This window comes from Nyctereutes procyonoides, unplaced genomic scaffold (genome assembly GCF_905146905.1).
Source record: "Nyctereutes procyonoides isolate TBG_1078 unplaced genomic scaffold, NYPRO_anot_genome, whole genome shotgun sequence".
In the NCBI taxonomy this organism is placed as follows: domain Eukaryota; kingdom Metazoa; phylum Chordata; class Mammalia; order Carnivora; family Canidae; genus Nyctereutes; species Nyctereutes procyonoides.
Window position 1 is genome coordinate 26,309,672 of NW_026575037.1, and position 12,833 is coordinate 26,322,504.

At 40.8% G+C, this 12,833-nt stretch overlaps 1 protein-coding gene across 8 annotated transcripts in view; it reads left to right on the plus strand.

Annotated features, from left to right (window-relative positions):
* Window positions 1–12,833, plus strand: part of PPP1R12B (protein phosphatase 1 regulatory subunit 12B) — a 203,576-nt gene that overhangs the window by 122,742 nt on the left and 68,001 nt on the right. For all 8 annotated transcript variants that reach the window (XM_055319042.1, XM_055319044.1, XM_055319040.1 and 5 more), the window contains one exon: window positions 563–604. In XM_055319042.1, the coding sequence (XP_055175017.1) occupies window positions 563–604 (42 nt within the window). The remainder of the gene's footprint in view (window positions 1–562; window positions 605–12,833) is intronic.

Sequence of the window (12,833 nt, forward strand, 5' to 3'; positions counted from 1 at the left end):
AGACAGAAATGAAACAGTAATAGTCATCTATTAGAAACTATTTTTAAGGGGATCCCTGGGTGGCTCAGTGGTTTAGCGCCTGCCTTTGGCCCAGGACGCGATCCTGGAGCCCCGGGATCGAGTTCTGCATTGGGCTCCCGGCATGGAGCCTGTTTCTCCCCTCTGCCCCTCTCTCTCTCTCTCTCTCTCTCTCTCTCTCATAAAATAAATAAATAAATCTTTAAAAAATAAATAAAAAATACTATTTTTAAGATAAAAGTATCTCATTTTTATAGGACCAAATAGACTGATAACTATTGATAGAGTTGAAATAAAGCCTGTCCTTTCTAAAGATACTCCTTTCCTGCCATGTTTATTTGACATTTTTGATGACAGGCGATGTTCTGGAGCTGTCTGCCTATGGTGACTGTTAAAAGCAGCAGTAACAGAGCATCACTCGGCAGTCAGTTCTCACTGCCCGCGTTTGAAATGCCAGGATGCATAATTGATGGGAGCTGACCTTGTTGCTTTCAAGGATGTCTGTGACCATGGTCCTCTTGTTTTTCTCCCTCCTTCCTTTCAGGAAGATGAAACTGACGTCTCTGAAGAAGTAAAAGAAGCACTGGTAAGTGGCAAGCCAGTGAGGCATGTCCCTTTTGCTTCAACCTTTCTCATGTGCATACAATTTTAATAGAAAAGAGCAGGTCCTGTGCAGATTTGAAAAGAGGAAGGGTTTGAAGATAGATGTTGCTTCAAGAAATGTGGCAGGTGTTAGTTGATGGTACATTGTCTCGGATGCCATAACAATACCCATGCTCTTAAGCAAGTGTCCTGCACTTCTCTGTGCCTTCTGCTGATCCCTGACACAGTTCTAGCATCTGCCTGTCTGCTTTTCTCTCTTGTATGTCATTCAATTGTACAAAGTACTTTGAAATCTTTGGAAGAAAAGTGAAGAGTGATACTATTGTTTCTATGATCTGTACTTATATACAGAAAGGGACATAAATGTGAAGCATGTAAACATCACATAATCCATAAGTCGCTTATATTTGACTTTGAAATAAGGTTGAACTCTTGACTCTTCTACAACTCAGGCCTGGCATCCAACTTTTCTCTGTAGCAGATAACCTGGGCCCAGCTTTCCTGATATTCCGGGTTCCTGAAAGCCCCTCAAACATGACAGAAAGTTGGTGATTTCCTTATCAGTACTATTTTTCAGGAAGGAAGGAAGGAATTTCGTTTTGACTAAATGAATTGAAACTACATATGCATTTCTATTGGAGATTATGTAACATGATGCCCTTTTTATATCCTGTAGTTAGTTGAAAGTATGTTCTCAGAATATATTTGAGGGGCTTCTGGGTGGCTCAGTTGGTTAATAGTCCAACTCTTTTTTTTTTTTTTTTAAGAGGTTGGGGAGGAGTGGAAGGGAAGGGAGAGAGAATCTTAAGCGGGCTTCATATCCAGTGTGGTCTACTTAAAAAAAAAAAAGTATATTTGATACACTATACTGAAAATCAACAACTCATTCTTAGCAGAGGAAATAGAAATAATACTATATTATGTCATTGACCTGCCTATATTTTAATCAAGATCCAAAGCGATCAGTAGCAGCCCCGCGGAAGGCAATAATACCCTGATGATTAGTGCTGACGTAGGTGTGAAGTCCCCACCCTTAGCTGAAACTAGGCCACTCACAAAGATGAGCCATGTCAGGTGGAAATACCACAAAGAGGTTCATGCACATGCAGAAATAACAGCAACTCTTCAGTTCTTCCACTGAAAGGCCGGGAAAGCCTTTTGGAGATGTAAAGAGTGGATGTAGGAAAGTTGCTTCGGGGAATGATGAGATACCTAAAGAGAGAATCTGAATAATGGATTACAGAGAACTGAAATGGACTCTAATCCTTAGAGGTTATAGGAGCCGTTGAAATCCATAAAGGGAATGACAACAAGGATGGTGTGGTTGTGACAAAATGTCTTTTGTCAGTGAACATCTGTGTCTCTACCTTTCCAAACCCCTTGGCATGGGAAGATCCTAACATACGGCACCAGGGAAGGAAAGCCAAGGGGTTCCTGAATCAGTCCTTCCCAGAGTATTTCATCTTAGGACCACTGAATTAAAATTATAGAAAAGACTTTCTGTTTGGTGAGGAGGAGCAGAAACTGTTGAGGTTTGATGAGAAAGTGCTTTGTCCACCTGAAAAACACTTCGCTCACCCAGTTCCTTGAGGCATCTGTTAGTGTCTGCCGTGTGTCAAGCAGACTCCAGTGTGAATCTTGAGAAGAATGCGCAGTCTGTTATCTCTTGGAGGTAATTCTGAATGTATGCAGGCAAACCAGAATTGGTACAAGGATATCCCAGGTGCCATTCTCCAGCCCTACCACCACGTAGAAGGAAAGACTGGTGACAAGTCAGCACAGGGCGAGGAATCCTTTAAAGGCCTTGTGTTTGCTTGGTTCATCACCCCAGTGTATTGCAGTGAGCCACTTATCTGGCCTTCGCCATCTCCTCCACTGCAGACTACGTGAGAGGAGCTAGGCCAGCCCAGGTGAGCAACCAGCCCGGCCACGGCCTCAGCCTCGTATGGCTTTTGTTAGATAGGATTACAGCCTTAGCATTGCTTAACTGAAGAGGGCAAAAAAACAACAGCACTTACCTGTTTTTCTCCCAAGTACCCTCTTCTAACACCAGCAGGCATGATGCCATGATCATCATATGGACCTGCAGAGCAACATGCTGGGCCATGCATAGCCCAGTGTAAGCTGCAGTTCTACTTGAAGACAGTCAGTTGTCTCTTAGAACCTGGCTTTCTCCCCACCCCACCCCCAAATGGCCTTCCATCGGCACAGAATTGCACCAGCCAAGGGAGGGGCGCTCTGTTGAATTAGCACTGCTAGCTAATCAGCGTGGATACTGCTGAGAAGCCAGGACAATTCACTTTCCTTGGTTTTTGATTTAGTAAGACTATGTATGCTGTTGACGTCCTGACAGCTCCCTTCTCTTTCTTAGCCTGTTCCTAAAGAATGGTGGTGGCATTTTTAAAGTTAACTCTTCCCAAGACTCTGGCATATTTTGTATTTGTATATATAAAATATATATATATGACTTACAATCAACAAACTTCACAGATCTTAAGTGTACTATTTGGTGAGTTTTGACAATTGTATACACCAGTGAAAACAATACTCACATCAAGATATAGAACTTCTCCATCACCTAGAAAAGTTCCCTCATGCCCCCGGCCCTGTCCCAAGAGGCAACCATTCTTCTGATTTCTGTCACCATGCGATTAATATTGCCACTTCTTGAACTTCATATATATGAATCATACAGTCATATTTCATTTTAAGAATAGAAAGGAAATTTCAGGGCTGCCCAGGTGGCTCAGCGGTTTAGCACTGCCTGCAGCCCAGGGCGTGATCCTGGGGCCTCGGGATTGAGTCCCACATCAGGCTCCCTGCATGGAGCCTGCTTCTCCCTCTGCCTGTGTCTCTGCCTCTCTCTCTCTCCCTGTTTCCCTTCCTTTCTCTCTCTCTCTCTCTCTCTCTCTCTGTGTCTCTCATGAATAAATAAATTTTTTTAAAAAAAATGCTTTAAAAAAAAAGGAAACTTCAGTGGTTTTTATCTGTATCTTGTGTTTCATTTATGGTTAGCATGACTCCAGATAAGTAAAGATTTTGTTTCCTCCTCTTCAAGATTTCAAAAGATTCTTTAACCTCTCACCCATGTATCAATAACAACAGCATGGTTAAGAAGACCTCTTTCTTGTTCAACCTAAATCTCTATTGGTATCCTTGAAATGCAGTTCTTCTTTCTGTACCTGTGCTTGAAGAAAGTCACAGCATTTGTAGAAAGATACAATTTATTGCCAGGAAGGGCCCTGATGTTTGTTAACAATTATTTGAGAGGAGAAAGACCAGTTGTACGTTTTTTTGTCCATGACACCAAGGAATGTTACTTAGAAGCCTGGGGACTTTGCTTAAGCCAAACATACTATGTGATTTTAATCAGAACCCATCCCCATTGGTAAATCCATGAACAGGTGAGACTGGCAATGCATAATTTGATGTCTTAGCACCTCCTTGACAAGTGCATTCAAAGCATATGTTAATTATCCACATTAGGTATGTAACAGATACTTTCCAGAAGTCTTAATATATCATTTGTCTTGCTAAGTGAAAAAGAAACTGTTTCTAGATCTTAACGTGAGGAAGAAGGGTATTCCAATCATACCTGAAAAACCTTTATATTCAGGAGCATGATTGTTTTCTTCACTAGAGGTAATTGTAGAGGTAACTTCTTTACGGTGTTTGTTCTGAAGGCACAGTCATAGGTACACTGCAGAAAGTGATGGCCATTTGGCTTCTTTCCATCTCTTTTTCCCTACATCTTTGGCCTCCCTTTCTTTTGCTTGAATTGATTTTATCTACTGCATCGTTGCTGCTTTCCCCCATTTACTCCTCTGGAGCAGATTGTTTCCTTTGCCAATTCTGTTGTAAAATTAAGTTCATCACTAGAGGGCACAGGCGGTCAATAGAAAAGATGCTGGTGAACAAGAATGATGCCCTAAAGAAGTTGAACAGAAGACAGATTCTTTTGTTTTAAAGGAATTTTTTAAAAGATTTTATTTATTTATTCATGATTATACACACACACAGAGAGGCAGAGACACAGGCAGAGGGAGAAGCAGGCTCCATGCAGGGAGCCCGGTGCAGGATTTCATCCCAGGTCATGACCTGAGCCAAAGGCAGACGCTCAACCACTGAACTGCCCAGGCACCCTGTTTTAAAGGAATTGTTAAAGAACCCAGTTTAGTGTAGTAAAGTTACTTGCTTCCCAACTTTTGAGAATTTAGAGATAACTTGGGTTAGGGACCTCAATTGACAGTTAAGAAAATTGAGGCCCAAAGAAGTTAAGAAGTATTCAGGGACATGAGAGCTCTGCTAGTTGAATACCCATCCTGTACCCTGCATCAGGCACCTTTTTATTTGATTTTAGTGAAACAGATCTGAAATCAGGGCTTATATCCAGCAGTATTCCCTGTTTATCCATTTGGTTTTTTACTCAACAGATTAAATGTTCAAATTGGCTTGCCAGGAGCATCTTACTTCCTTAGTGAAGTAATGTCTTCTTGATTTTATTTTATTTTTTTTTATTCATGAGACAGAGAGAGAGAGAGAGACAGGCAGAGGGAGAAGCAGGCTCCATGCAGGGAGCCCGATGTGGGACTTGATCCCAGGACCCCGGGATCACACCCTGAGCTGAAGGCAGACACTCAACCACTGAACCACCCAGATGCTCCAGGAATGTCTTCTTGGAAGACAACTAAAAAGCCTACTCTGAGTGTTAAGATTCACTCAGTGGGTAGAATGTCAGCATTCTTCTGTGGTCTTTGATGTAGGTAGGCACTTACATATTACAGGAAGTAAGAATTTCCATACAAAATACTTCCCTTCAGGTAGCACTCATTCTGAACAAAATCACTGAAACCTCACCCTCAATATTAGCAATGTGGCTTTCCCAGCCCAGGATGGAACCAGTAGATCTGGATTGGTAATGACCCATCAAAATGCATTGGTACCGGATATACTGTTAAGGAATTACTAATTCATGGACATTAAGGTATCTGTCTTAGATAAATGGTGGCATGCTACCGCAGAGATATGTTGGTAAAGTGTTCCAAAAGAAGTAAGCCATTAAAAATGTAAGATTTTCAAATTAGATAAAATAGAGAACCATTCAGAAACTTGCTGGCAAAACGCTAGTTTTGAACTAAGCTTTCATAGAAAATAAAACTTGGGGGCACCTGGATGGCTCAGTGGTTTAGGGCCTGCCTTTGACCCAGGGCCTGATCCTGGAGACCCAGGATCGAGTCCCACTTGGGGCTCCCCGCCGGGCACCTGCTTCTCCCTCTGCCTGTGTCTCTGCCTCTTTCTCTCTGTGTCTCTCATGAATAAATAAATAAAATCTTAAAAAAAAAGAGGCTCTGCTCTTATGGAATTTACATTCTAGTGGAAGATATAGACAAGAAATAAATGTATGAAGTAAATAGTATGTGAAAAGGTGGTAAGTGTTTTTGGAAAGCCCATAAATAGTAGGATAGGAAAGAATCAGAAATGCTTGAGTGGGATAAGAAGTTGACATAGTCAGGATAGACCTTGCTGAGAACACATCATTTGAGCCTAGACTTAAAGGAAGTAAGATGGGGGGCTATGTGGACATATGGGAATAGAGAGTTTAGGCAGTGGGAACAGCGCTTGCAGAGATTTGAGGTGGAAGTGTGCCTGACGTACTTGAGGACCGGTGAAAAGACCAACGTGGTAGAGCAGAATGAGCAGAAGAGCCCAATGGCATAGACTGGTAAGTCCTCTTAGGGGCTCTAGCTTTTGATCTGAATAGCCATTGTAGAGTTTGGAGCAGAAGAGTGAGGTGATTATACTTATATTTTAAGAAATTACTCTGCCTACTATTTTGAGGATGTGTTCCCGTGGGGTTTGGGTGGAAGCAGGGACATCAGTTAGGAGGCAATTATAATTATCCAGGGAATAACTGATGGTGTTTTGGACCAAAGTGATAGTGGATAGTAAAGATACTGAGAAGTTCTCAGATTCTGATTCTGATTCTGATTCTATAGTTTGAAATTGGAACCAGTAAAATTTGCTGCTGGATTGGATATAGGGTGAAAAAGTTAAGGGGCGTGGGGAAGTATGGTGATCAAGCTTGACACTGAAGCTTTTTTAGCTAAGGCAAACTGAAAATACAGAGTTTTTGTTAACTGAGATGGAGAAGACTGTGGAAGGAATGGATTTACAGGGGGGAAGAGCAGGCATGTAGTTTTGATTTTAGGACTGTTAAATTTAATATGTCTGATTGGCATCCATGTGGGAATGTTAAGAGAAGACTTAGCAGTAGGAGCCTGAAGTTCAGGTGACAGGCCCAGACTGGACATATGAACTTGAATGTCAGCAAATGTACAGATTGTGTTTAGAACCATGAGATAGAATGGGATCACCAAGAGGATGAAAGTAGACAGAGAAGAAATCCAAAGACAGAGCCCTGGGGTTCTCTAAAATTCAAAATGAGAAGGGGAAGTGGGGAAGAACCACAAAGGAAACTGATGAATCCCAGCACTTAGCTCTGAGAATGTGAATATGACTGTTTTTGGCTAAATCAGAAGAATCCTATTGATTAACCGTATTTGCAGGTGATCTTTTACGTTGACTCCGCTTTTGCTCCCCTTTGCTTTGCCTGATCTCCTTCAGCTTTATTAGATCTTTGAATAAGTGGCGCTTCCATTCCACTTGAGAATAAGAGGCTTTCTTTGGAAAACTTATTTGAGTGCTGTCGTATACTGAACTCTGAGTTAGCTCTGTGATGGCTGGAATGGCTATTACAGACTGAATCTTGGAACTTCTTATTTTAAAGATAACAACTAAGCCCAGAGATAGTAAGTAACTTGCCAGGACCACATAGCTGGGTTCCTCGTCCATGGCTATTGTACTGCCTTCGGGTGAATCTTTGTGTCTGTTATCTGTCTTGTGTGGTGTGCTGTGGTGACAGGCTGATTCGCATAGTGCTTAAGAGTGCAGCCCAGGAGCTAGATGGACTCCCTGGGCCACTTAATACTTTGGGTAAATTGAAACTGAGGAAACTTCAGTTTCCTCATCTATAGAGTAGGGATAATCATGGTAGCTACCTCTTAAAGTCATAAAGTGAAAATAAATACATTTAAATAGTTAGAGATGATTGAGATTCATTCATGCTGTCTTCCAAATCTATAGGTTCCCTTTTTTTTTTTTTTAAGATTTTATTTATTTATTCATGAGGGACACAGAGAGAGAGGCAGGGCAGAGACCCAGGCAGAGGGAGAAGCCGGCTCCATGCAGGGAACCCGACGCGGAACTCGATCCCAGGACCCCGGGGTCACATCCAGAGCCAAAAGCAGACGTTCAACCACTGAGCCACCCAGGCGTCCTGATCTGTAGGTTCCTAAATCTGCATGAGTGTAAGGCTTTTAGAATACATTCCTTGACCTTAGAATCATGTGATCTTTTTTCCTTTTTTTTTTTTTAACTTAAATTCAATTTGCCAATATACAGTGTAACACCCAGTGAGAATCATGTGATCTTGAAGTTATTTATTAATTTATCCATAAGTAATGGATTCTTTGGAGAGTCAGAGAAGTAGCCCAGGCTCCTCTGTAATTCCAGTATAATGTCTTATGTTCTGAAAATGTGCCTGATGAATTTTGAGATATGTTTTATATATTTTTTAAATATTTTATTTATTTTTTAAAAGAAGATTGTATTTATTTATTCATGAGAGACACAGAGAGAGGCAGAGACACGACATGGGCAGAGGGAGAAGCAGGCTCCCTGCGGTGAGCCTGATGTGGGACCAGATCCCAGGACCCCAGGGTCATGCCCTGAGCTGAGGGCAGGCGCTCAACCGCGGAGCCACCCAGGTGACCAAGAAGTAAGTTTTAAAAGGGGTTGCAGAAGTAGGAGAAATGAGTAATGAATAGAAAGGGAAGAAACGAGAACTAAACATTTTCAGTTTTGCTGGGAACTCTGTGAGCACCCGATCAAATCAAGCCCCTGCAAATTTCTCTGTCAATCAAGCAGACTTTCATTTCTCTGCCTCAGTTACCCCTCCCGTTTATCTTTCTCTGCCAGCAGTTCTAGTTTTGTAGATTTTTACTCCCCCCCCCACACACACACATGTACATGCTATCTGTCTTTGAATAAAATAGCCGCTTTGCTATTGCTTAATTTTTTTCACAGCTTTGCTTCTGGCTATTTGCTGGATCTTGTCCCCTCTCTCAGGCCATATTTTTTTCATCTTGTTACTTAATCTTGTGAAGCCCCTTAATCTGCTGGAAACATCCAGTGAATTTCTGTCCACTCTCCACCACTGGGCAATATCTTTGCCATTCTCCTTTTAGGTAAAAAACTAGGACTGTTTTGCTTTCCCCTCTCTGGGGCTTGATTACCTAATATGGTAAGGTATGTCCCAGGCAAGACTTCACTGTTGAGATAGAACAACAGTTCGACTAAGTTTAAAGACACCGTAGGTGAGCTAACAGAGCTATCAGGGTTAGTTACTTATGTAGTAAAGTAATATTTTTCACAGTATACCGTATAACAACCACAACCTTGTGGGTTTTTTTTTTTTAAAGCAAGCCTCTCTTCCTTTTTTAATCAAGATAAGAAAATATAGGTTTTCCTCCCTCAGCCTCTTTATCTTTAGCCAGATCAAAAAAAAAAAAAAAAAATGAAGAGAACAGGATAGTTTGTCCTCAAATTGAGAGTTTTGAGGCGTCTGAGAAATTTGGTTATATAAAAATGCTTATAAGGGTATTAAAAATAGGATAGATTTAATAAGTGATGGCTGTTATAAACAGTCCTGTCGTAGCCAGCCTGTGGGAGTTGGCAGGCATTCACATGAAGAAACGCAGGCTGTCCCGGATTCGTACAATTGATGACAATGGGCAGCCCCAAGGAAGGAGATGGAGACTGAGACATGGCAGCCAACCAACTCTGTGTGTGGGAAGCTGCCTTCTATCCAGTGTGCTCTAAAGAATCTTCTCGAGTGGTTCACTCCCCGTTAGCCTGGAAGGATCTTTCCCTTCCCTGTACATTTGCTCTTGCTTTGCGCCTGTAGTTTCTTAAAATACTGCAGATGCTGTGATTTTCTATATATGGGTCATACCGTGCCTTGCTCTAGCCCAAGCTGTATAAACCAACAGAGTTTCTTTTGGCATCTTCCTTTTAAGGACTCTATTAATTTTAGGTCGTGCTGTTGCCAAGGAAATCTCAGTAATCAAAGCTCACATGTATTCCTTTGAGACCCTGTAATTTTTGGACCCACTGTCCCATTACATCAGTAAATTCTGCTCTAGTCAGAAATCTTCTCTTATGATAGAATAAATTGACCTTCAAGGTATCTGTTTGGGCTTTTCTCAAATTTCTTCTCCAAAGATGTGGAAGGTTTATTAACTAGTGAGGGTAGTACAGTTAACCCCTTGACCTTTTACTTTTCTTCCGATTTCTTGCTTCTGCTTCAGTTTGCCTTCAAGGTATTAGTTTGTGTTAGTGACCTGTGACCTCCTCTCTCTTCATTGGAGGGACACTGATGAGCTTGAAACTCTCCTGGAACTTTTTTTATGATTCTAAAGGTAATATATTTCATTATAGAAAATATATGAAGTATAGAAAAGTATAAAGCAGTGGTTCTCAAGAGCAGCAGGAACATTTCTAGAGGTTCTAAACAGTTATGGGGGGACTTTGAAGGGTCACAGTGATGGGGGATGTTCTACATGTATTTAATGGACAGGGGCTAGAGATGCTAGATGTCCTAGTGTGTCCCATATAGCAGTTGTCCCTGCAGCTTGCCTGACTTTTAACTATCTTCCTAGACAGTCATAGATGACAACCTCTGTTGTCTGAGTCCAAAACCAAACTTGATTTCATGTATAAACTCACATTTTATGGCAGAATTCAACCGCCGTGTAAACTGAGGAAAAAACGTAGTTTTAGTTTTACTCATTCCGGACAGCACTGACACTTGTATTGTATAACTGCATTGTTATAAAACACGTTCTGCAGATCTGCATCTGACTTCTGTTTTCATGGCGATCTGTGATGAGCCCAAGCCCCTGACTAGTTCATTATACTATCTAGTAGTATTGGCCCAAGACTTTATACATTGAAATACATAATTCATTATAAACTTCTTTTGTTTTCTTCATGATTTATTGTTGTTTTTTTAAATGATTTTAGCTGGGACGTCTGGTTGGCTCAGTGGTTGAGCGTCTGCCTTCGGCTCAGGGTGTGATCCGAGGGTCCTGGGATCCAGTCCCATATCGGGTTCCCCGCAGGGAGCCTGCTTCTCCCTCTGCCTGTGTCTCTTACGAATAAATAAATAAAATCTTTAAAAAATAATAGAATAAAATGATTTAAGCTAAGTTTTATATCTATGAGTTTTATTTCAGGATAGAAATGATTGGGGGGGCAGCTATTAGAAAATATTTGTTATAAAGGGATTCTGTGTGTTTATAAAGAACAAGAAAATACTACCCAAAGTTATACGACTCAGAGGAAATTACTGTTTAATATTCTGGTGAATTTTCTGCTGGTATTTTCCCTAAGGTTTTTTTTTTTTTTTTTTTTTTTTTTTTTTTAACATTCAAGACCAACTAATGGCATTTTTAAGAAAAGGATCATTTCCAACCTAAGCATTCCTGGGACCCCTTCATTACCATGATGACAATCTCATAACATTGTCTTCAAAGCACTTGGGTTCAACTCTTTTATCAAAGTAGTCAGTCCTGTGATGGCTTTGATTACAGAGAGCCTCCAGGAATAATTGTTCCTCTTTCAGTTGAAATCTAAGGGTTACCTTAGTTATGAAAGTATTCATTTCTTCTGTTGATAGCATGGCTAGAGAGCTTTAACCATGGTTTAGGCTTAGCTAATGTCAGAGTTCTAGCCCCATGATTGAGGTAAAAAGCTTAGTGTGGGATTTGCAGCTCTTTTTCAGCAAATGGAGTGTTTATAGATTTGCCCCAGCAGGAATGTTGCCCTCAAGGCACTAACAGATGTTACCTTTAAAGGTCTTACTCTGGTAGGACCTAAAAGGTAGGATAGTTGGAGAGAAAATGTAAAGATAAATGGTTACAATCTACCAGTCTTAATTTTCTGTATACCATCTCAGTTTTCGATGAAACAAGCTAAAAAATCTGCAGCCATTTAGTAACATGCATTTCTTTCATAGAAAACCCATAGTTTTATATACAGATATAATTTTTCAAGATATTTATTTATTTATTTTAAAGATTTTAATTTATTCATGAGAAAGAGAGAGGCAGAGACACAAGCAGAGGGAGAAGCAGGCTCCCTGTTGGGAGCCTATGTGTCCCGATTTTTCAAGATATTTAAATGATATTACAAGTGTGACTTAATAGTATGTGCTTTTGAAAATACTTGGCTCTTTCTAATGCTTTAAAAATGTTTTCTTACATGGGCAGCCCAGGTGGCTCAGTGGTTTAGCACCGCCTTCAGCCCAGGGCCTGATCCTGGAGACCTGGGATCGAGTCCCACGTCGGGCTCCCTGCGTGGAGCCTGCTTCTCCCTCGGCCTGTGTCTCTGCCCCTCTCTGTGTCTCTCATGAATAAATGAATAAAATGTTTTTTTTAAAAAAATGCTGTGTTTCATGTTTGAAAGTTGCTAAGAGAACAAATCTTAAAAGTTCTCATGATAAAAAAAAATTATGTATGGTGAGAGATATTAACTAGACTTCTTGTGGTGTTTATTTTGCAGTATATACAAATATCTAATCATCATGTTGTACATCTGAAGCTAATATAATGTGTGTCATATATGCCTCAATTAAGAAAACATTGGCAAGTTAATAGCTCAAAGTAAAATCACTTAGATGTTGGGGGACTTTCAAAAGTGATACACCAAGTGGATGAGTCACAGAGCTATCTCTGGTGACCGAATATTTGGTTTCTCATTTCTAGTATGGCTGTTTGCTGGCTCTCGTGGCGGGTCAACACTGCCTTTGTGAAGTCCACGGGGAAGGCAGATGTCTATACCTATTCTCCAGCGATGTGTGTTGGAGGAGGGACAATAGGAGCAGGGCCAGTCTAGATTTCATCTGTGGTACATGACACTCTCTAGATCAAGGCTTAGCAAACCTTTTACATAAAGGGCCTAATTGTAAATACTTTCCACTTTGTGGTCCATTTACTCTGTTTCTGCTACTCAACTCTGCTGTTATAGAGGGAAAGTAACCACAGATAATATGTTAATAAATGGAATGGCTATGTTCTTTTTTTTTTTTTTTT